The 19,575-nt window shown below is 35.8% G+C and overlaps 4 protein-coding genes across 16 annotated transcripts in view; all 4 read left to right on the top strand.

Annotated features, from left to right (window-relative positions):
• Positions 1–705: 705 nt before the first annotated feature.
• Positions 706–4,103, top strand: LOC107264819 (solute carrier family 52, riboflavin transporter, member 3-B). 3 transcript variants are annotated; one of them, XM_015733521.2, is made up of 3 exons: positions 706–1,377; positions 1,665–1,920; positions 2,594–4,103. In XM_015733521.2, the coding sequence occupies exons 2-3, from the start codon at positions 1,706–1,708 to the stop codon at positions 3,660–3,662; spliced, it is 1,284 nt and encodes a 427-aa protein (XP_015589007.1). In that variant the 5' UTR covers positions 706–1,377; positions 1,665–1,705; the 3' UTR covers positions 3,663–4,103. The 3 variants fall into 3 exon arrangements, with proteins under 3 accessions (XP_015589007.1, XP_015588999.1, XP_015588990.1); XM_015733513.2 differs by having other exon boundaries at positions 707–1,577; XM_015733504.2 differs by having other exon boundaries at positions 707–1,920.
• LOC107264801 (solute carrier family 52, riboflavin transporter, member 3-B-like) lies at positions 1,935–7,006 on the top strand. 3 transcript variants are annotated; one of them, XM_015733466.2, is made up of 4 exons: positions 1,935–2,075; positions 4,758–4,870; positions 4,956–5,582; positions 5,658–7,006. In XM_015733466.2, exons 1-4 carry the CDS (start codon positions 1,971–1,973, stop codon positions 6,385–6,387), a joined length of 1,575 nt encoding a protein of 524 aa, XP_015588952.2. In that variant the 5' UTR covers positions 1,935–1,970; the 3' UTR covers positions 6,388–7,006. The 3 variants fall into 3 exon arrangements, with proteins under 3 accessions (XP_015588952.2, XP_024937675.1, XP_015588943.1); XM_025081907.1 differs by having other exon boundaries at positions 4,956–7,006; XM_015733457.2 differs by lacking the exon at positions 1,935–2,075 and adding an exon at positions 4,067–4,203 and having other exon boundaries at positions 4,956–7,006.
• A 530-nt stretch (positions 7,007–7,536) lies between these two features.
• On the top strand, positions 7,537–10,961 carry LOC107264790 (F-box/WD repeat-containing protein 9). 6 transcript variants are annotated; one of them, XM_025081949.1, is made up of 8 exons: positions 7,537–7,990; positions 8,127–8,305; positions 8,807–8,966; positions 9,291–9,463; positions 9,530–9,759; positions 10,042–10,291; positions 10,360–10,639; positions 10,713–10,961. In XM_025081949.1, the coding sequence occupies exons 2-8, from the start codon at positions 8,213–8,215 to the stop codon at positions 10,808–10,810; spliced, it is 1,284 nt and encodes a 427-aa protein (XP_024937717.1). In that variant the 5' UTR covers positions 7,537–7,990; positions 8,127–8,212; the 3' UTR covers positions 10,811–10,961. The 6 variants fall into 6 exon arrangements, with proteins under 6 accessions (XP_024937717.1, XP_024937716.1, XP_024937722.1 ...); XM_025081948.1 differs by having other exon boundaries at positions 7,537–8,066; XM_025081954.1 differs by having other exon boundaries at positions 7,539–8,066; positions 9,312–9,463.
• A 456-nt stretch (positions 10,962–11,417) lies between these two features.
• LOC107264926 (transportin-1) overlaps positions 11,418–19,575 on the top strand; it is a 16,826-nt gene continuing 8,668 nt past the window's right edge. For 2 of the 4 annotated variants that reach the window (XM_025081852.1, XM_025081848.1), the window contains exons 1-14: positions 11,422–11,629; positions 12,608–12,683; positions 13,220–13,399; positions 13,477–13,825; positions 13,921–14,122; positions 14,333–14,729; positions 14,805–15,116; positions 15,206–15,443; positions 15,543–15,832; positions 15,912–16,010; positions 16,093–16,188; positions 17,176–17,251; positions 18,687–18,861; positions 18,953–19,079. In XM_025081852.1, coding sequence (XP_024937620.1) covers positions 11,525–11,629; positions 12,608–12,683; positions 13,220–13,399; positions 13,477–13,825; positions 13,921–14,122; positions 14,333–14,729; positions 14,805–15,116; positions 15,206–15,443; positions 15,543–15,832; positions 15,912–16,010; positions 16,093–16,188; positions 17,176–17,251; positions 18,687–18,861; positions 18,953–19,060 — 2,703 coding nt within the window. In that variant the 5' untranslated portion in view covers positions 11,422–11,524 and the 3' untranslated portion in view covers positions 19,061–19,079. Of the gene's footprint in view, positions 11,630–12,607; positions 12,684–13,219; positions 13,400–13,476; positions 13,826–13,920; positions 14,123–14,332; positions 14,730–14,804; positions 15,117–15,205; positions 15,444–15,542; positions 15,833–15,911; positions 16,011–16,092; positions 16,189–17,175; positions 17,252–18,686; positions 18,862–18,952; positions 19,080–19,203; positions 19,570–19,575 lie in introns of those variants that run through there. The other 2 variants (XM_015733737.2, XR_003058846.1) reach the window with 2 other exon arrangements.

Raw genomic sequence — 19,575 nt, 5'->3', positions numbered from 1 at the left:
ATTTCTACGATACCGGTGAGCTATCAGTACTGTCTATATCATATCAGTCTGTATGTAAGTATACTGCTTCGAATGAAAATTCCGAGATCTCAGTTGGACCATCGAGGGGCTGTAGCTTTCTTTTGGAGAGGTAAGTCCTCAGGAAAATTGAGAAAATCGATATAATAACTGGAAGTAATAGTTATGAATCCTAACGCTTTCGCTCCTTTGAGTAGCAATTATCGTTATTTTAATATCGTTTAAAGAGATCTTGTATACGTTTTAAACGATGCCTGAGAGGTCGAAAATAGTGCTTAAGTGAAATAAAATTGTGTTCATTAGACAGACCTTCGAACGCTTATTAAACATCCATTACAGCATTTTGTAGTATACGCATCGATCAACAGTTTACCATCGGTCGTTCATAACCTCATTTACAGTAAAAAAATACGCCTGAGATATAAGAAACTTTATTAGAAATATTAAAATAGAAAATTATAGCATGCCTACAACCCTTAAAAAGAAGTCAATAGTAACATATAATTATTATGCAACACGTCACTTTTTTAATTATCCTTAATCAATGATAGAATTAAAGTCTATCAGATAAATTTATAAAAAGGGTGATAAAGTAGATATATTTATTCTGAAGAATTATCATCTTTCAAAGAGTAAATGTATTAGTTGAAATGTTTAATTTAAATGCTGCCAATACGATTACGTATAGATAAATTCTTGCTTCTCCTGTATCAGTAATCAGTTGCTAGAATTGCCTGACGGGTCCAAAAAGATACGGTTTTATAATATAGGAATCACATTTCAACCGATAGTCAGTCTCTGACTGCCAGTAGAGCTGTGTAACTACAACAATTCTACTGAGTACTAGAACATCAATCTGAACAAAATATTTTGCACAAGCTATCGATCATGATCAGCTGATTGGTGGATAAAACTGTGTAGAATATAGTGCGAAGTAGAAACGAATGGGGACAGGTCGAACAGTTCAGTGAGTCGGTAACTCAGCTGAGTGGAGAATCTGGCAGTGTTTCGCCACGCATGCGTTGAATGTGTACGGACGTTTTTACTAGTGACGCGCAGACGTACTTCCGTTAATGATTGCAGGTTATACGTGTTCTTGGAACACGTAACAGAAGGCACACAAGACTTCAGTACTTTAACGTTGCAAATGTCATTGTAAATACACAAATTCCCTGTGATTAGCAGATATTCATTTGTAACGATACATTCCTTGTGGACGATTCAGGCTGCATCTCTATCTTTTATACGAAGTGCCTTTAACCTCGATAGCATACCTTTCTGCATGTTGCTAATATCTGCTGGTCTTAGAAGGAAAAGAAATGTATATATTGAAATTTGACCGGATTGTTGGATAGTTCTGTATGTATTTAAAAAACTTTACGAGGATAGTGAGAATCTTTTACTACATTCATACGGTACCGTCGAGTGAAATTTTTTGTGCGAACACAAGTAAAACGTTTTGTTGAAATAATTGCCTTTCGAATGGTTGCAATTACATTGTTAAGCGATTACAGTTGCCGGGAAAAGAGCTGATGATCGGAAGAATTCCTACATTAAACGTAAATCGGGCGAGCTATGTGATGCTAGTGTTCTATTAAAATAATCATTGACGGAAGCAAATTAAATGATAATTTTGTGTTCCTAAGGAGTTATTTAAACGGAGACATAAAGAAGAAATAAATACAAGATGACGTTGACCCAACGATTCAGCAACAGGCGTCTTCTTGTCGATGGTCTGGCTTTGATGTTCGGAGTCGGTGCTTGGATGGGTGTTAACGGCATTTATGTACAACTACCCTTATTGGTAAATACGGCTCCGGAGGGATGGAGTCTACCTGCGTATATGGTGATGCTGGTTCAAGTTGCCAATTTGGGTCCGGTTTTGTACTCTTTGTATGCCAAGTAAGTGCCAGACGTATTTTATCATCTTTTTGATTCATATTATAATTGGAATGGTCATGATTCAGCAGCTGTTTAACGCTCTCTGTAGCGAAAGTGTAGAACCTTTTTTATCTACCTACATGATAGCTTGTTGCGGCGGGAAGATAATTTTAAAGGTGTGCAAATATATTGTATGACGACTGAAAAAGCTTGATATTAAAGTTTTTCTATTTCTTATGTCTTCATAGTGTCATAGTTATGCAACTATCTGAGAAAGACAGTTTTTGTGATAATAATGTTATTCTAATCGTTTGATAGTAGAAGTGATAGAAATTTATGTCAATTAGGATTAACATATCAAGGTGGCATTTTATGCATTTGAGGGTTTATGATGATAATGGAGTATGAAAATGTTGTGTCTTCTATACTGTATGCTTAGTCAAGTGTGTTTAATTACTGGATTCGTAATCCTATATTATATTATGTCGATACATACTCATGACTAAGAAAATGCAATTCAATGTACAAGTATAGTTTTTATTCATATTGTCTATAATATATAGCAAAGCATTAGTGAGACTAATTAATCTTATGCTGTCAAGTTTTTTATTCGAGGATGTATCATATTTTTCCATCATGGTAATTTGCTTCGTCATTTTCATGATTATTTTAATAAAAAGTTTCTATATTTTAGGTATGCAGCGGCACCACAAGATAGCCTTATAATTTACACACTGCTGGGAGCATCCACAATAGCAACATTTACACTGGCCTTTATTTATCAGAAGACATCAATGATATTCAATGCGGAATACTCAACAGCTCTTCTGGGTCTAATGTTTGTTACGGCAGTTGTTGGCTGTACTAGCTCCGTTTTATTCATGCCCTTCATGCGTAACTATCGTGAAATTTACCTCGTATCCTATCTAGTAGGAGAAGGTCTTAGTGGTTTTCTGCCAAGCGTCGTAGCTCTAATACAAGGAGTAGGAGGAAACCCAGAATGCATAAACTCTACCTCACCAGATTCAGATGTAATCGAAATCACTACATATTATCCCGAACCAAGATTTTCAACGCAAGCTTTCTTTATATTTCTCAGTATTGTATTATTCATGAGTTTCACCTCATTCATAGCTTTGACAAAAACTTCCATGGCTCGGAGAGAGCTAGTTAAGCCTCCTGGAAGTACTGAAACACTACCTACAGATACAAGTGCGTTACCAACCTATAAGACTTCATCGGGCTGGACTATGGCCATGAGAACTTATGTCTACCTCTTAATTATGATGTCTATCGTTAGCTGTTTAGGTAATGCCGCTCTTGCCAGTATACAATCTTATTCATGTTTGCCATATGGAAATGTAGTGTATCATTTAACTGTAACTCTAGGATCAATGGCAGGTCCGTTGGCTATGTGTTTAGGTTTTGTCATCAAGAACCCAAAAATTCATGTACTTAGTTGGCTAACAGTGCTGATACTAGCACTTTCAGCTTACTTATTTTATTTAGCTCTGCAATCTCCATCGCCACCATTTCAAAATACTTGGTATGGTGAATTTCTAGTTGTAATATCCTGGATATTAGTTAATGGTTTGATAGGATTTGTCAAAATGGGTATCACTACACTTTTTAGACCAGACCCTGGTAGAGGTCTTTTTTACACTGGTGTAGCTACACAAATAGGTTCAGTCTGCGGTGCAATTACTACTTTCGTTATGGTCAATATTTTAAACATGTTCCAATCCTATTCTCCATGTGTATGATATTAGGAAATCCTTTAAAATTATGTAGCTAGTGTAATATTAATAATTTGTGATGATGGTATCGCAAGCCATGTTGTGATATTGTCAGAGAAAAGGAAAATTCTTTTGGTACAAGAGCTTTAATTTTAATGAATATGTTCTTAAAATTATAGATACCAATAGGTCTCTTGTCAACCATTGGGATTAGCGGCGTGGCACTGCTGCTCTTTTATTCATCATAATTTGACAAACGTTCACTTCATGACAATTGTGAATAGTCGTATCAATTTAAAGTCGCTTGACAGTGTCAAGAGTGCAATCAGTAGTCTCGTTCGTGTGCTCTTAATCACTTCAGTTCAATGACGTCCATAGGGATCAATTTGCTATTTTTACTTAACATCCATTCCAACGAATAGTGCAGATTTATTGCGACTGTATTACGGATTAAAATTGAAAAATTGACACTTTTCCTGCAAATTATTTCTTGGGACACAAATCCTCGCTATACAGTTACCGTTAACCATATGGAATAGTTTTACGTCTCGAATGACGAGAGAATTTGGTATGTACTTACGGATTGTAATGTAGATATTTCGACCTATATTCGTATTTAGTTAGATTACTGTCACACTGTAGATAAGGGCCAAATACTGTAACTTCATTTTATAACCATAACGTTTCGTCATATATCTATCATATCTTTCAGCTGATTATAGATTCCTTATATATGTCGCTTCCCCACTATTCGAATACTGTCAGTTAATTTTGCAAATCTAGGAACTGAATAACCACTTCACAATCATGCAAGAATTATCTGGTGTCAATGGCACACTTATGAACATTAATTCGCGAAGCTCATCATAACTCTGAATATCTGTTCGTTAGTTGCCTCACAAACGACAAGCTGGGCTTGACGTCTTAATAAATATCATTCAATTCTTTCCTTGGATAAGCATCTGAAGTTGGTTTGGTATGAAGATTTTTTGTTATAATTTGCCACGTGTATAAACTTCATATAGCCCATGAAATGTGTGAGACAGCCTAGTTTGCATTTACTGTATGACTGTTTGGACATGACACACACGCACTATCTCCACTGATAAACTTTATTGTTAGGATTACAAACTTCAAGGAAAAATGGAAATCGTAATAGAGAGGAGATGGAAGTGCTCAGTTAGAAATGATACAATACATGCTACCAGTAGTTCCATGTCCTGTCAGTATTGTGGGTAAGTCTGATAGAAATTTCTTTAGAAAATTATCATAATAACTAAAGTCGTTCACAATAATACGTAATAATTTGTTAATATTCAGATGTGAGGCGGAACACCAATCACTTGTATGCTCCAACGTCAAAGTAAATAGTCAGAGCATGTTAAGTAGAAGAAACAAATGCGAAAGATGGATACCAGGTCGACGATTGATTGTCCACACACTAGTTATATTTTTTGGAATATCCGCATGGATCGGTGTCAATGGAATCTTCGTCCAGTTGCCTCTATTAGTTAATTCAGCACCAGAAGGTTGGGGTCTGCCAGCGTACTTATCAGTTTTAGTTCAAGCCGCAAATATAGGGCCAATCCTGTACACGCTATCACGTAAATATCTACCAAATTTTCCTGAAACATTCTGGATTTGGATATTACTTTCTATGGACATAATAGCTATTGGTCTTCTGGCCTTTTTCCACGACAGAACATCTTTTTATGGTAGTACAGAGCACAGCACGGCCATGTTTATTCTTGTATTCTTCACGGCGTTAGTGAGCTGCACTAGTTCTGTACTATTTATGCCATATCTACGTGATTTCAAAGAAATTTATCTAGTATCTTATTTTATAGGCGAAGGTTTGAGTGGAGTTTTGCCAAGTATAGTAGCCTTGATTCAAGGTGTCGGTGGGAACCCCGAATGTATTACCGATGACGATGGCAAAATCATACCGTACGTGTCGCCACCGAGATTTCCACCAAAAGATTATTTTCTTTTTATATTCGTCATATTATTATTGTCGTTCAGTGCCTTCGGCTTGTTGCGGTATCTTCCTATAGTACAGAGCGAGAGGATAAATTCAAAATCGAAGATGTTCAGAGAAACAAGAAACTACGATGGTGACAATACTACTAGCACTATTACAAATGAATACAATTCTGAAATTGAAAATTATAACAGTGAATTAGAAACTACCAGTGCTACTGGTGCTTATGAAGTTTCTAATCCCCGTAGTCTTTCTGCAATATATAAGAGTTATCTATTTATTATAATGGGAGCTATATGTTTCTTAGGTCATGGCTTCTTGCCTGGTATACAATCCTATTCTTGTTTGCCATACGGAAACGTGGCATATCATCTGACAGCTACGTTAGCACATATGGCTAATCCGGCGGCTTGTTTCCTTGCGCTTTGGACTCCAGTCCCAAGTATGAGAGCTACTAGTTTCTTGTCAATAATGAGTTTCATGGCGTGCAGCTATGTCATTCTATTGGCTTTAAAGTCCCCTGCACCACCGATGCAAGGCTCTGAAATTGGTACTGCACTGGTAGTCATAACGTGGATCTTATTAGTGGGTCTTATTTCTTATATAAAATTGACTATTACAACGATATTTAGACGCGAGGCAGGAGCCAAATCACTTTTCTATACCGGTATAGTCATGCAAATAGGCTCGGCTTGTGGGGCAATCCTGTCTTTTTGTTTCATTAATTACACGAATCTGTTCACTGCTTATACGTCGTGCATTAGCGTTTGACTTTTAATTTATAATGTCAATTGCTCAATGTAAATTTAGGATAATGTAAAGAATGTGAATCGATTATTGTGAAATCAGGTTTTGTAATTAAATTATGGTTGCGACATAATTTTAACACAAAAATTAGGATGTGTTACTTTTCATAATGTGAAATTTTGCATTACCTCTGAATGATGGTTGCATTTTTTATTTTTAGCGTATATAATTGTGAATTAGAAAATTTTTTGCAAATTTTTTGATGATATTGTACTGTATCATGAATATTAATTATATTATATGCTAAGCAGTGCAACCCGTTAGGACATTAATAAATGGCAGATTGACATATGTATGTACGTGCGAATAAATCTAATTGAAGTGGTTTACTTGCGGCGCATATATTTATACAGAATTTATTTATTTAAAATTGACTCTGTACTATAAATATTGCATATTTTTTAAAACTGGATTAGGGTATGTTGTATCTAAAATAAGGAAATAAGATTATTCATGTATTGTGATTCCTAGATGTAGATCTCGCGAAACTATTCATAGTGTAATATACATACAGAAATTTATGAATTTAATATTGTTACCATTGTTATGAAACATTGTTAATAAAATTTATTATGGAACAACAGGAATAGGCTTCATATGTATTTGTTAACTGTAAACCTACTTAACCTACACATTTGAAGAATTTAATTTGGCCATATCGGATATTACGTTTCATTAAGATTATAATGTCGCGGTAGATTCTGATAATCAAAATATCTTCTACCTGAAGTAGTTCTATCTCCGTAGTTGATTAATATTAATATTATTATTCGTTTCGTGATGTACTGATAATTTGTAGGATTTAACTTTTTGATATACAGTAATTATGTACTGTATAATAAGCATGATCATAGGCTTTCCATTGCTGTTAGAATGTGTATTCTTTATCAAATACTTTGATAGAGAAATCATCAGACTACGTCTTCAAGACTTCATATTTAATAAGTATTTAACGTTATCAGGAAAAGTAGAGTGACTATTGAAAATCATTCAATATCATATCAATATATTGTGCCATGATAATGACACTTGAATCTTTAAGATATTTCTTATTTTATCTCAGTTCCTTGCAAATTGTAATCTCTAACTTGCATAATCTTTTTAGACTGTTCGCAAGTCACAGTCTAGTGAATAAACAGGACCGTACCAGCAGTCGTGCAAAACGGGTAGGCCGTCCTCAATCTTCGTTTTCCTTATTTGTCGTGAAATTAGAGCAGAAATGCTAACGTCGGTGACCGTTCCTACAATTATTATAATTTTGTATCTATTGCTTGATGTCTTAATAAATTTATAAAGTGTATAAATGCATAATTTGAGCAACGAAAAACTATCAATCTTAGCAAATCAAGTATCTAGATTAAAAAAAAACGAGTACTTATATCAGTAAATTGATAGCTCAAGCAGTCCGCCATAATTGAACTCTTGACGAGTTGAGTCATATTGTTAACTTGAATAAGTTAAATACTAAACAGCGCATGACTCAACGGACCCGAATAGGTACCGAAAAGAGCCGAGTTCCCCCGAAGCTTAACATCGACATACAGTGAGGCTACAGTGAGCAGTCCAGGTACTAAATATATGTCGATGGTATTAACTGGTTATAACAGACTGGTCGTGACGGGACGTCAACAAACGTCAAATTGGTAAATAACAGTATTGTGGCCTGGATCTTGTTTTTACTTTTGCTTTTACTTGACTGATAGAGAATACCTAAAAACGGTATCAGTCTTGATTGAATGAAACACTGCGTATCCTCTGCTGCTGTCTTCTTGCCGAAACTTGCTTTACAATGGATAAAGAGAAATCAAGCAGTCCAACACAGCATGATGATAATCAGAATGACAGTACCTCTCATATTTCTCTTCTGGATCTTCCTATTGAGGTCGGTATTGTATATTTATGTTTATTATAACTTCGTCTTATTGATATCATTATAAATAATGTAATGTATTAGGAAAAAGTAATCGATGAATTTTATATTGAATCATTTTGTAGTCTACCTTTTAGGGATGACTCATTGATCTCAGACTGAAAAAGAAAGGATTGTATTGCTGGTTTTTAATTGTTGAAATAGGTTTTTTTTCCTTTGTGGATGACAGCAGAGAGCTTTATATTATTATGATATAGTCTATTAGAAAATATCTGTAGGTAGACATATATTAGGATTGTATAAAGTTATTGAGCATGTGTTACTGCTTTTCAAAAAGATGTCAAATATTAATAATGATAAAATTGATAAGCGATTATAGATGATATATGACTGGTAGACATATTGTTTAATATATGATAAACCAATGTTTATCTCAAATAATATTTGATGACTGTTCAAGGTCGGCTATTCTTATACAAATTTGTATATTATTGCATTCATATTTCGTTTCAGATCCTTCTCCATATTTGTTCCTTTTTGGATGCCTCCACATTGGTACATGGCTTGGGGTTAGTCTGTAAACACTTTCATCAGATTTTACTCGATGATTCTTTATGGAAAGTGAGGATTAGCCAAATTTGGCCAAACACTGGTTTCCCAGTCTTGCCTCCTGGTTAGCTCAAATTGCTAGCACCTTGTGCCTTACACGACCAATAATTCTGTAAATAAATAAAACACCTATTAATGTACCCAATAATCAATTGTTGATTAACAAGTAAATTTAATCACACAGAGTTAACTTGTGTTTATGCTTATAATGTGTAGATTACATTGATACTAATTATATGCTATATATACTTCTACTTGGGTACCACACATTATATGGTCCATGTACAATATTTCGTAAAGCTTTTCAATTTTTGCAACAATTAATCCATTAATCGTTTGTTTATTTATTAAAATCTTTTTAATTGTCGCAATTTCTTAATATAAATAGCAAGTTGCATATGTCTTCCAGCTGAAGATGATGAATTATTTTGGAAATTATCCTGTGTTGCAATTGAAAGACAAACATTGCTCTGGAGAAATTCTGTAGAGCGTGATTCTATGGAAAATGTGTTTCTCGACAATGTACACTATGGTACAATAGATGGAGTATTACTTATGCGAGTATGTATCTAGGAATTTTTAGATTGAATTTGAATAAATATACTAGACATTGTTTTAATGTTATAGGATGGGACTGTTTGTATATCTGGAGCTAGGGACCGTTCCTTAGTATACTGGACATTGCCTACAGAAGAGAACAAATTTGTCAAATCCATGGCAGTAGAACTTGCACATGAGGGATGGATTTGGGATCTGACGGCAATTGATAATACAGTGTATAGCTGTAGCTGGGACAGGACTGTTAAAGCATGGGAACTTACCAACACTGGTCTCACTCACTTGACCACTTATGAGATGTACATGGCAACCAAGCTGGTCATTTTTCGCTGCTCTGAGAACGGATAGGCTGAGCGAGGAAGGCATAAATCGCTTCGTCTCTATCTCGGGTAGATAATTAAATAGTTGACGTATTTTTTTTTATAAATATGTCACGTTGATTAACTTTACTTAAATAATTTTTTCAATCGGTAAATAAGTCCTTGCTTGCTGTTACTCGCTCGGCCGACAATGATCGCACAAATAGTTCGAATTACTTAAAAGCCATCGATTTTTTTAATGAATGCATAACATTTTCGTAGGATCGTTTCTGGAGCTTTATTGTGCGTTACCTCCTGTTCAGACTTACCTATCTTTGCGACAGGATCTTTTTCCAAGACCGTCTTAGTGTTTGATCCGCGAAAGGGTTACAGTCCTATCGCGAGGTATCAACCACATAACAGAGCTGTGATTAGGCTTTCTATGAATTCAGATTATATCTTGTCTGCTAGCGAAGACAAATCAGTTTCTATTTGGGACCAGAGAGCTGGTAGAATTATGAAGACTGTTATGGTATTTAATTATAAACTATAGCCTGTCTTCTTAATGAACTATGTAAGCATCTTATTTCTAAATTTCAGATCTCAAAAGAATCATTCCCGATGAGTGTTTCAATGAATAAGGGAATTGTCTATGTTGGGGACAGTGGTGCTAAGCTACATGTTTTAAACCCAAAGAAAGACTTTGAGCTAAAAAAGTGTTATACAACTAAACATGAAAAAGCTATAACCGGACTTCATGTTGCTCCTGGTTGTCTGATAACTGGCTCCTTAGATAAAACTGTAATAATTTGGAGTCCTACTGACCCTCCACAGCATGTGGAAACTCTTACTTCACCTTATGGTGAAGTACCTAGTGTAAGTGAGTTCTGAATTTGATCCAATTACATTCATTTCTTGTATGACTTATTAGAAAATATTGTTTATTTTATTAGATCGACTATATGAACGAAGTTCTCGCGGTCTCGGGTACGGATGGAATAAAAATCTGGAGACCGAGGACCGATACTTATGCTTTGTAACAGCCACGTAGTAAATATTTCCTACAAGCAGCTCTCTGTGTTCTAACAAATGTTAGGTTAGTTTAGTATAATTCCAGACATGAAAGTCCAAACAATGAAATATTGATACCGTTATCTAATAAAGGCTTTGCTAACAATTGTGTAGCAGTGATTATTGAATTGAATACTTTCAATATTGAACAAGTTCTTAATTTTCGTTGACCTAGTGCAAAACCTATGCACAGAGCATAAGAACAGTATAATTTTTAATAATGATATAACAGTACGAATATATGATATACAGTATGATATTTGTTAATAATCTTAAAGTCATCATTGGTAAAATAAAATAAAATTGTATACAATGGCGCAAGCATCACCTATCTCCAGTTTAATGCAGAATACAAATTCTACCGCTGGGTCGATCGAAGGCGCTAGTCTCGCCGGAAACGGTCGTCTGCTTGAATGTCGACCAATTCAACTGTCTATTAAAAGAAAAGGCGCGAAGCGCCGTTATCTTCACAAAAGGGCTTGATAAGAGTTAAAAACTATCTACTGAAATAAATAGAAACCTTTAGAAAGTTTCTTTCTCTAAGAGGAAACATTTCTTTCATCGAAATATTGAAATTGGCATGATCTCTTGGCGACGTAGTGGGGGTAATATCGAGGGGAGCTGCGAGGAGCTTCCGTTCATCTGCGAAGTCAGAGAAGGCTGGCTGCGTTCGGTGGTGCTGTTGAAAAACACGATGAAAATGGCGTGGCAACCGCAAGAAGAAGGACTCAGGCAAATTTTGTCGCTCCTCAGGGAATCGCAGAGCCCGGACACGGCAACTCAGCGCGCTGTACAAGAAGTATCCTTTTATATTTGTAATGAAATAAGATTTTTATGCAGTGAGTAGAACGCGAACGAGCGGCAGGTCGATGCGCGGCCAAGGGCGTGCTTTTATTGACAAATTTTTTATTGGGGGAAACAGACTGCCGGTTGACTCGAGGGATTTTTCGAAAATACTTCATATCTTTTTTTAAATAATTCGGGTACGTGGATAGCCTATTTCACTGCTAACTAATTTCTGGGCTTATATAAAGAATTAGGCGCTTCTTTTTGTGCCGACGTTCCCGGCTTCGGGACATAAAATTTCGCGTTGCGTCTTTTGGCAAAGATACTCGCGGGCTCTTAACATTATGAGATGTCGAAATGCTAACTGCGAATGGCGTGGTATTCACAGACACGTGCTTCGTTTTTCGTTGAATTTATTCGCGAACTTCCCTAGGGCACGATTTAATGTACTAAATAGTGTTGCAACTGCCAAGCAACATTGAATAAATTCTGCATTCTGTAATCAATAATGATGTTTCAGTTTGCTGGCCAAACTTTGTATTTTTGTTTTACCAATTTGTATCATTGTAATATTCTTCTCAGGAAGGATGTTTGCGTTGGGATTTCTATCTTACTAATGACATATTCCAAAGTACAGATAGTATTCTATATTTGTATAATTTATGATAATGTAAAATGCATTTCTTACAAAAGTAAGCTACAGGGAATGTATTGGTCTTTATTCTAATAACTAATTGCTATCTTGCTGAAACTGATTATCTAGAGTAATTATATATTTTCAACAGATAATGTGTTATATAAAATTGTGATATAATACAAGTATATAGCTATTGTATTTACAATCTTATGAACATGTTGGATGACAGATCTAAATTATGGTTAACTATCAAAAGAAGCTACTTGTTTATTATGACATTCATTTTCCCTCACACTACTTGTATTATTTAGTTTTACATATTAACTGATATTTCCTTAATAGTTAATTACATAGAAATTGGAGGAGTTAAATAAATTTCCAGACTTCAACAACTACCTTATATTTGTCTTAACCAAGCTGACATCAGAAGGTATAATTAAATCATTCTTTTATGCATGAACAAAGGTCACGATCATTGTAGATGGCACAACCAAACATATTGCATTAACTTTACATTTCTTTTATAATCTCGAGATTTGAATATTGAAAGAATTATTCAAAAGCATCAGAAACCTTTAATTGACTCAATATATAAACATTCTTTAGATACATCTGTCTTCTTAATGTACAAACGTATATTATCGTAACGTCTCGAAATAAGTCTTAAAGAATATTAAAATGGGATAAGATAAATCATTTTAAATGTTTTCATTATCTACAATGACAAGTAATACTGTTTTTTTTTGTTTTTTGAATTTATTTCTCCTTGGATTCATAATATAAAGCAGGTATGGCATTGCATAATTGTAATGCAACAGTCTTCAGATATTGTGTGTTAATTTAATATTTAATCATATTAAGCATTTAGTTTGCAAGATATTAATACATTTTTATATTATACATTAAATTATCTTGTACATATTTAGAAACTATGAACTCGATCTATATTCAATTTTTTATTCTAAGATGAACCTACGAGGTCTCTCAGTGGTCTCATACTGAAGAATAATGTAAAGGCTCACTTCCACAAATTCATGCCCGAAGTCACAAACTTCATAAAGCAAGAATGTTTATCTGCTGTGGGCGACCCTTCTCCATTAATTCGTGCAACCGTCGGTATATTGATAACCACTGTTGCATCCAAAGGTACAGTTGCAGTTTTTCAACTTAAAAATGATGAAAAGCAACTTTTCACTTAGTCAAAAATATTCTGTTGGTGGCAGGTGAACTGACAAAATGGCCGGAACTTCTACCAGCTCTTTGTCAGATGCTGGATTCGCAAGACTATAATGTCTGCGAGGGAGCTTTTGGCGCTCTACAAAAAATCTGTGAAGACTCTGCCGAGTTATTGGACTCTGACGCACTAAATCGTCCTTTGAATGTCCTCATTCCTAAATTCCTACAATTTTTTCGACACACAAGTCCAAAAATTAGATCACATGCGATAGCGTGCGTTAATCAATTTATTATTAATCGCACGCAAGCACTCATGATACATATTGACAGTTTCCTAGAAAACCTCTTCCATTTAGCAAATGATGACGATCCGGATGTCAGGAAAAATGTGTGCAGGTAATATGTTATCTTCATTTCAATGTTACCCAACTTAAATAAGTTGATAATCAGAGAGGTCACTTCATTCATTTTCGAAAATTTATCTTATCTAGGGCTTTGGTAATGCTCCTTGAAGTGCGAATGGACAGGTTAATACCACATATGCATAACATAATTGAGTATATGCTGATGCGGACTCAAGATCCTGATGAAGGTGTTGCACTAGAAGCCTGTGAATTTTGGTTGTCCCTAGCTGATCAGCCTATTTGCAGAGAAGCTCTTATACGGCATTTGACCCGGCTAGTTCCAATTTTGGTGAGTCACATCGGTAGACCCGATGATTAATTCTAGATTGATTATATCTCGTATTTGTTTTTTTCCTGTTCGATGATAGAGATTGTTTATCATGATGAGTAAGATTACTCGTAACGTTATTAATCGAAGTGTGTTATTAACTTTACACAGCAAAATGATTTTAAAACAAATTGAAAATTTGTGATTATCATACACAATTTTGCTATTTAGGTAAGGGGTATGAAGTACTCAGAAATAGATATAATATTACTGAAAGGCGACGTGGAAGAGGATGAAATGATCCCGGACAGAGAGGAAGATATCAGACCAAGATTTCATAAAGCAAGAACGCACCACTCCCATCACGCAATCATGAACAAACATACGGATGAAAACGGTGGATGTGGAGACGACGAGGATTCAGATCCAGAAGATGGCGGAGATGACGATTCGACGCTTACTGACTGGAATTTGAGAAAATGTTCTGCCGCAGCTTTAGACGTATTAGCCAGTGTCTTCAGGGATGAACTTTTACCAGTGTTAGTGCCAATCTTAAAAGAAACACTGTTCCACCAGGAATGGGAGATCAAGGAATCTGGTATCCTTGCACTGGGAGCTATCGCCGAAGGTAAGTTCAATATTCTGATATTCTGGCTGTAATTTGACATTATATCTTCATGGTATCACAATAATATTGCTTTAGGTTGCATGTCCGGCATGGTACCACACTTGTCAGAGCTCATTCCATATTTAATTGGTTGTTTGAGTGATAAGAAGGCTTTGGTACGTGCCATAACATGCTGGACATTAAGTCGTTATGCCCATTGGGTATGCCAGCAACCACATGACACTTACCTTAAACCTTTAATGACGGAATTGCTCAAAAGAGTTCTCGATGGCAATAAACGCGTGCAGGAAGCTGCGTGTTCCGCGTTTGCCACTCTGGAGGAGGAAGCATCTACGGAATTGGTTCCATACCTGGGATTCATTCTGGAGACTCTTGTTTTCGCATTTGGTAAATACTCTTTTATATGCATAATACAATCCAATCCTTAGATGATGTGAAAACAATTCTTCAAATAATACTTATTCACATATCAATAGGCAAATATCAACACAAGAATTTATTGATACTGTACGACGCCATCGGTACTCTTGCTGATTCCGTCGGTCATCATTTGAACAAACCAGATTACATTAACCTTCTAATGCCACCTCTTATCAACAAGTGGAACGTTCTCAAGGACGAAGACAAAGATCTCTTTCCACTGCTGGAATGTCTCTCATCCGTCGCAACAGCATTACAATCTGGCTTTTTGCCATATTGCGAGCCCGTTTACAAGTACGACCTTATGAATTTAATGATATTTTTTTATTTGGTTGCTCAATTCAGTTCGAGGACATTATGAGATTATATAACAATTTATATTCATTGTTATAGACGCTGTGTCTCTCTTGTGGAACAAACATTGAATCAACACATAGCAAACACACAGAGTCCGGAACAATTCGAAGCTCCCGACAAGGACTTTATGATAGTTGCGCTAGATCTTCTCAGTGGCTTGGCTGAGGGATTAGATGGTCATATGGAACGATTAGTAATGAACAGTAATGTTATGCAATTATTGTATCAGTGCATGCAAGATCCAATGCCGGAGGTCAGACAGAGCAGTTTTGCTTTACTTGGAGATCTAACAAAAGCTTGCTTCCAACACGTACTACCGTGTATACGTAAGTTCCTCTAAATTATAAAGCCGGTCTTTTATTTGTGTTCGGTATTAACATTGTTGAAATTATCACTTTATTTCAGCGGACTTTATGCCGATTCTTGGTCAGAATTTAAATCCAGAGTTCATATCAGTATGCAACAATGCGACGTGGGCCATAGGGGAAATATCGATAAAACTTGGTGAGTTTCGGTTTCTAATAAGGTTAAACGTATTTTGATTTTGTTAAATACATGCTTTTTTTTTTGTTTTCTTATGTTGTAGGACCCGATACGAGTGCATACATTCCATTAATTTTGTCACAACTTATCGATATAATCAACCGACCAAACACACCAAAAACTCTACTAGAAAATACAGGTAAGTTATCACATAAAGCCAAAAAGTGCTTTCTATCTTCCTTCATGTTTTCTTTTAGTCTCACCCATAATACAGTGGAGCAGACTTCGCTATTTCAGTGGATTATGTTATTAACCATGTTTTGACTAAAATTGTTTGTGTGGGGTTATATTGTTGAGGAATGCTAATTGGGCTGCGCTTGAGAAGTGTGCTCCCTGTGTCTATGCATTGGGATGTTTTTCATGCGAAAAGTTAATTCTGAATATAAATTTTTTTTTAAATAAAAAATTCATATATTCAGATGGCCAGAGCAATGAAGAAATTCCGAATGCAATTAATACTAAACAACTCACGATAGGCTTAGCAAATACCTTAGGTGGCATTCGGTTTTAGGTTCATCTGTTCTTTTTGTCAATTATTTTTGGCTGAAAGTGATGACCCATGCAGATGGACGACTCGGAGTGGTTTTAGATAACCATACGTTTGCACGTTTAACAATCGATCAATTTATTACTTGTATTTATATATTATACCTGATTTTAGTGGTGTGCGATAGCCTGAAGATCAGAGAAGGCCCTAATCAGTACAAGTGCAACTGTAATTCTGCATGTCGTATGTGTTGTATTTAAGTTTCAGAGATTCGTTCTAGATAGAGCACTTAAGAAAGTCGAGGGATTATGGATATGGGTTCGTAATCCTGAATCAGGATTTCGCACGCTGCTACCTAATTTTTTGACTATTGTTTCAGCAGCTACGATAGCACGGTATTGCCTATTTTGACTATCGATATTCCATATGTTATCACCACCTGTGTTCATATTGTCTCTCTATTGTTAATATTGATTAATTATTATTACTTGTTAATTGCCAATTACTTGAAGTTATAAGCAGCAGAATATTCGCCTGAGTTGATCGTTGGTTCGCTATCAGTTTGTCTTATTGTTTGTGTTTCCGGTCACTTCACTACACTTCACTTGACTACTTACCGAAAATGAAACGAAACCGTAGCCATAACGATCGGTCGCCTAGGTTATGTGTGTCCCCACGACGTCGCCCCCATGTTACAGCAGTTTGTCCGACAGTGGTGTGTAAATTTTTTTATTATTATATTCTATTAATTACCTTCTATTTTTATTAGCACTTTATTATTACGAATTATTCCTAACTCCTGAGTACGTTATATCAGGGTCTCCGAAAACTCAGAATGCATGGAGATTGCAATTTTCTATTCGATAACAGTCAGACAAGAAATTTTTCAATTTACATTGACTCTGCGAACAGTTGCTTTTAATTTTTTTTTATACATGTATAGTTCTACGATGCCAATGTTTTTTGCATCAAGTACATCTAATATTGATCACAAGTTAGTTATATTAACATTTATGTTGCAATTGACTTGTGCTCTGATTTTTTGAGGCATCTTGCATATATTATATATTTATACATTTGTTTTATTTATTATAACATGCAATTGCGACATCCGTCACCTTTACATTATCAATATTCTCAGTTAGTTCTGAATTTCAAAAATTTAAGTTTGCATTCGATACGCATAGTCATGATGTAAGTCTCTTTATATTACTTGCAGGTCTTTAAATGTTTATCAACCTGACAATCATTTTAATATCTCATTCATCCATACGAACATTCCACTAATTTATCATCTTACAAGATATCCGAGATTACTTTCATCAACATCAAGGGAGACGTAGTTATTTACTCCTGAGAAACAATAGAAATCCTCGTGTCTAGCATAGTGAGACTCGTGTTGTACGTGCATTGGAAAGAAGGTGCATTAAATTAGTTAGGATAATTAGTATCGACAGTTTATTAATTTAATTAGGAGTAACAGGATGAAGACGTTTTAATTGCTAGTAAAGAAAGTGTCCTGATTATATCCTCAGCTCCCTTCAAAGAAGTAATAAGAATTATGAATTATCCTGCTACATTAAAACTGGATGCATAGTCCGGATTTTAATAGTACAATAAATATTTCTGCTTCATCCTCACCAAATGCAACTCATTGAGAATTGTTTCGTGTGAATGAAGCTTAAAGCGCATAGACTACTCTTGTAATATATGTCGCAGCTATTATAAATTGACCCATTAACAATCCATCATAAAGGAGGTAGCTTGATTGTATGAGAAGGAAGATGAAAAAACTAACGTTTTTAATATGGCATTAATCAATGGTCGCCTTATAAAAAAAAAAAGTACCTTTCTTTGTATAACCACCATTATCTTCACTGTCGAACTTCCATATATTTTGCATTGTGGATACCGTCATCTCTGTGAGTCTTGATGAAATCCAAAACTATGCATAAAATCGATACCCAAACAAAGATATCAGAATGATGCATGAAATCTATTTATGTTATCTGAGTTCTGTAACAATTTTACAAACTTCGACTATGTTCCTACATATATTATTCAGTTCAGTTACCTCCTTTCTGATGCAGAACGTTCGACCATATTGGATTATACGACAGAGCCCAACTTTAATTATCCTTTACCAATAGGTGTACCTCCTTGAGGAACATCCGTGACAACGAGGAGAAAGATTCGGCGTTCAGAGGTATGTGCCAGATGATAACGGTCAATCCTGCAGGAGTCGTCCCAGACTTTATATTCTTCTGCGATGCCGTCGCATCCTGGGTAACGCCTCGCGAAGATCTCAAAGACATGATCCTTAAGGTACGTTATCCTTTGTTTATACAATTTGTATAGTACCATATGTTAGGTATATCATACATGACTGAATATTTGTATATACGTACTGCCGCAGATTTTACACGGCTTCAAGAATCAGGTCGGTGCGGAAAACTGGAGGAGATTTTCCGATCAATTTCCACCGCAGCTCAGTGAACGGCTTCATGGCATGTATGGCGTCTGAGCAGCCCCGCCTACTTATGGTAAGTTTACAATGTAATATCAGTAAAATCGCGAATTCATACTAATACGCAATAAAGTAAGACATATCTCAACCTCGAATATTTTTTAACTGCAACGTTTTAAGTTCCAAACGTTACGTTCCAGACGGCCGCTTTAGGGGGCTGGCCGAACGGGGTTGGGCGGGGAAGAATAATAATGGGTGGACAGGGTGGGTGGGTGAAACCACGGCCTCTTCTCATCAACATCATCGTCGTCGGCATCGTCGTCCTAATCGTGTCATGGTGATCGTCGGGTCATCGGCGAGCCTTCGGGTATACTAATGTTAACGGAGTTAACGTCGCTCGCTGCAACGACTAGGTTACACGACCGAGATCAGTGAGAGACAGTGCGGGAGAAAGACAAAGAAACGGGTTAAGGAACAAAGAAGAAAGCAAATGGTGAGGTGAAAGTATTGGAAAAGAAGAAAAATAAAACGAAAATGAAGAGGATACCGAAGATGAAAGACAGAAAGTGGCC

This window comes from Cephus cinctus, unplaced genomic scaffold (assembly GCF_000341935.2).
Source record: "Cephus cinctus unplaced genomic scaffold, Ccin1 Ccin1_scaffold0013, whole genome shotgun sequence".
NCBI classification, from domain to species: domain Eukaryota; kingdom Metazoa; phylum Arthropoda; class Insecta; order Hymenoptera; family Cephidae; genus Cephus; species Cephus cinctus.
This window is presented reverse-complemented; position numbering and strand designations above follow the sequence as displayed.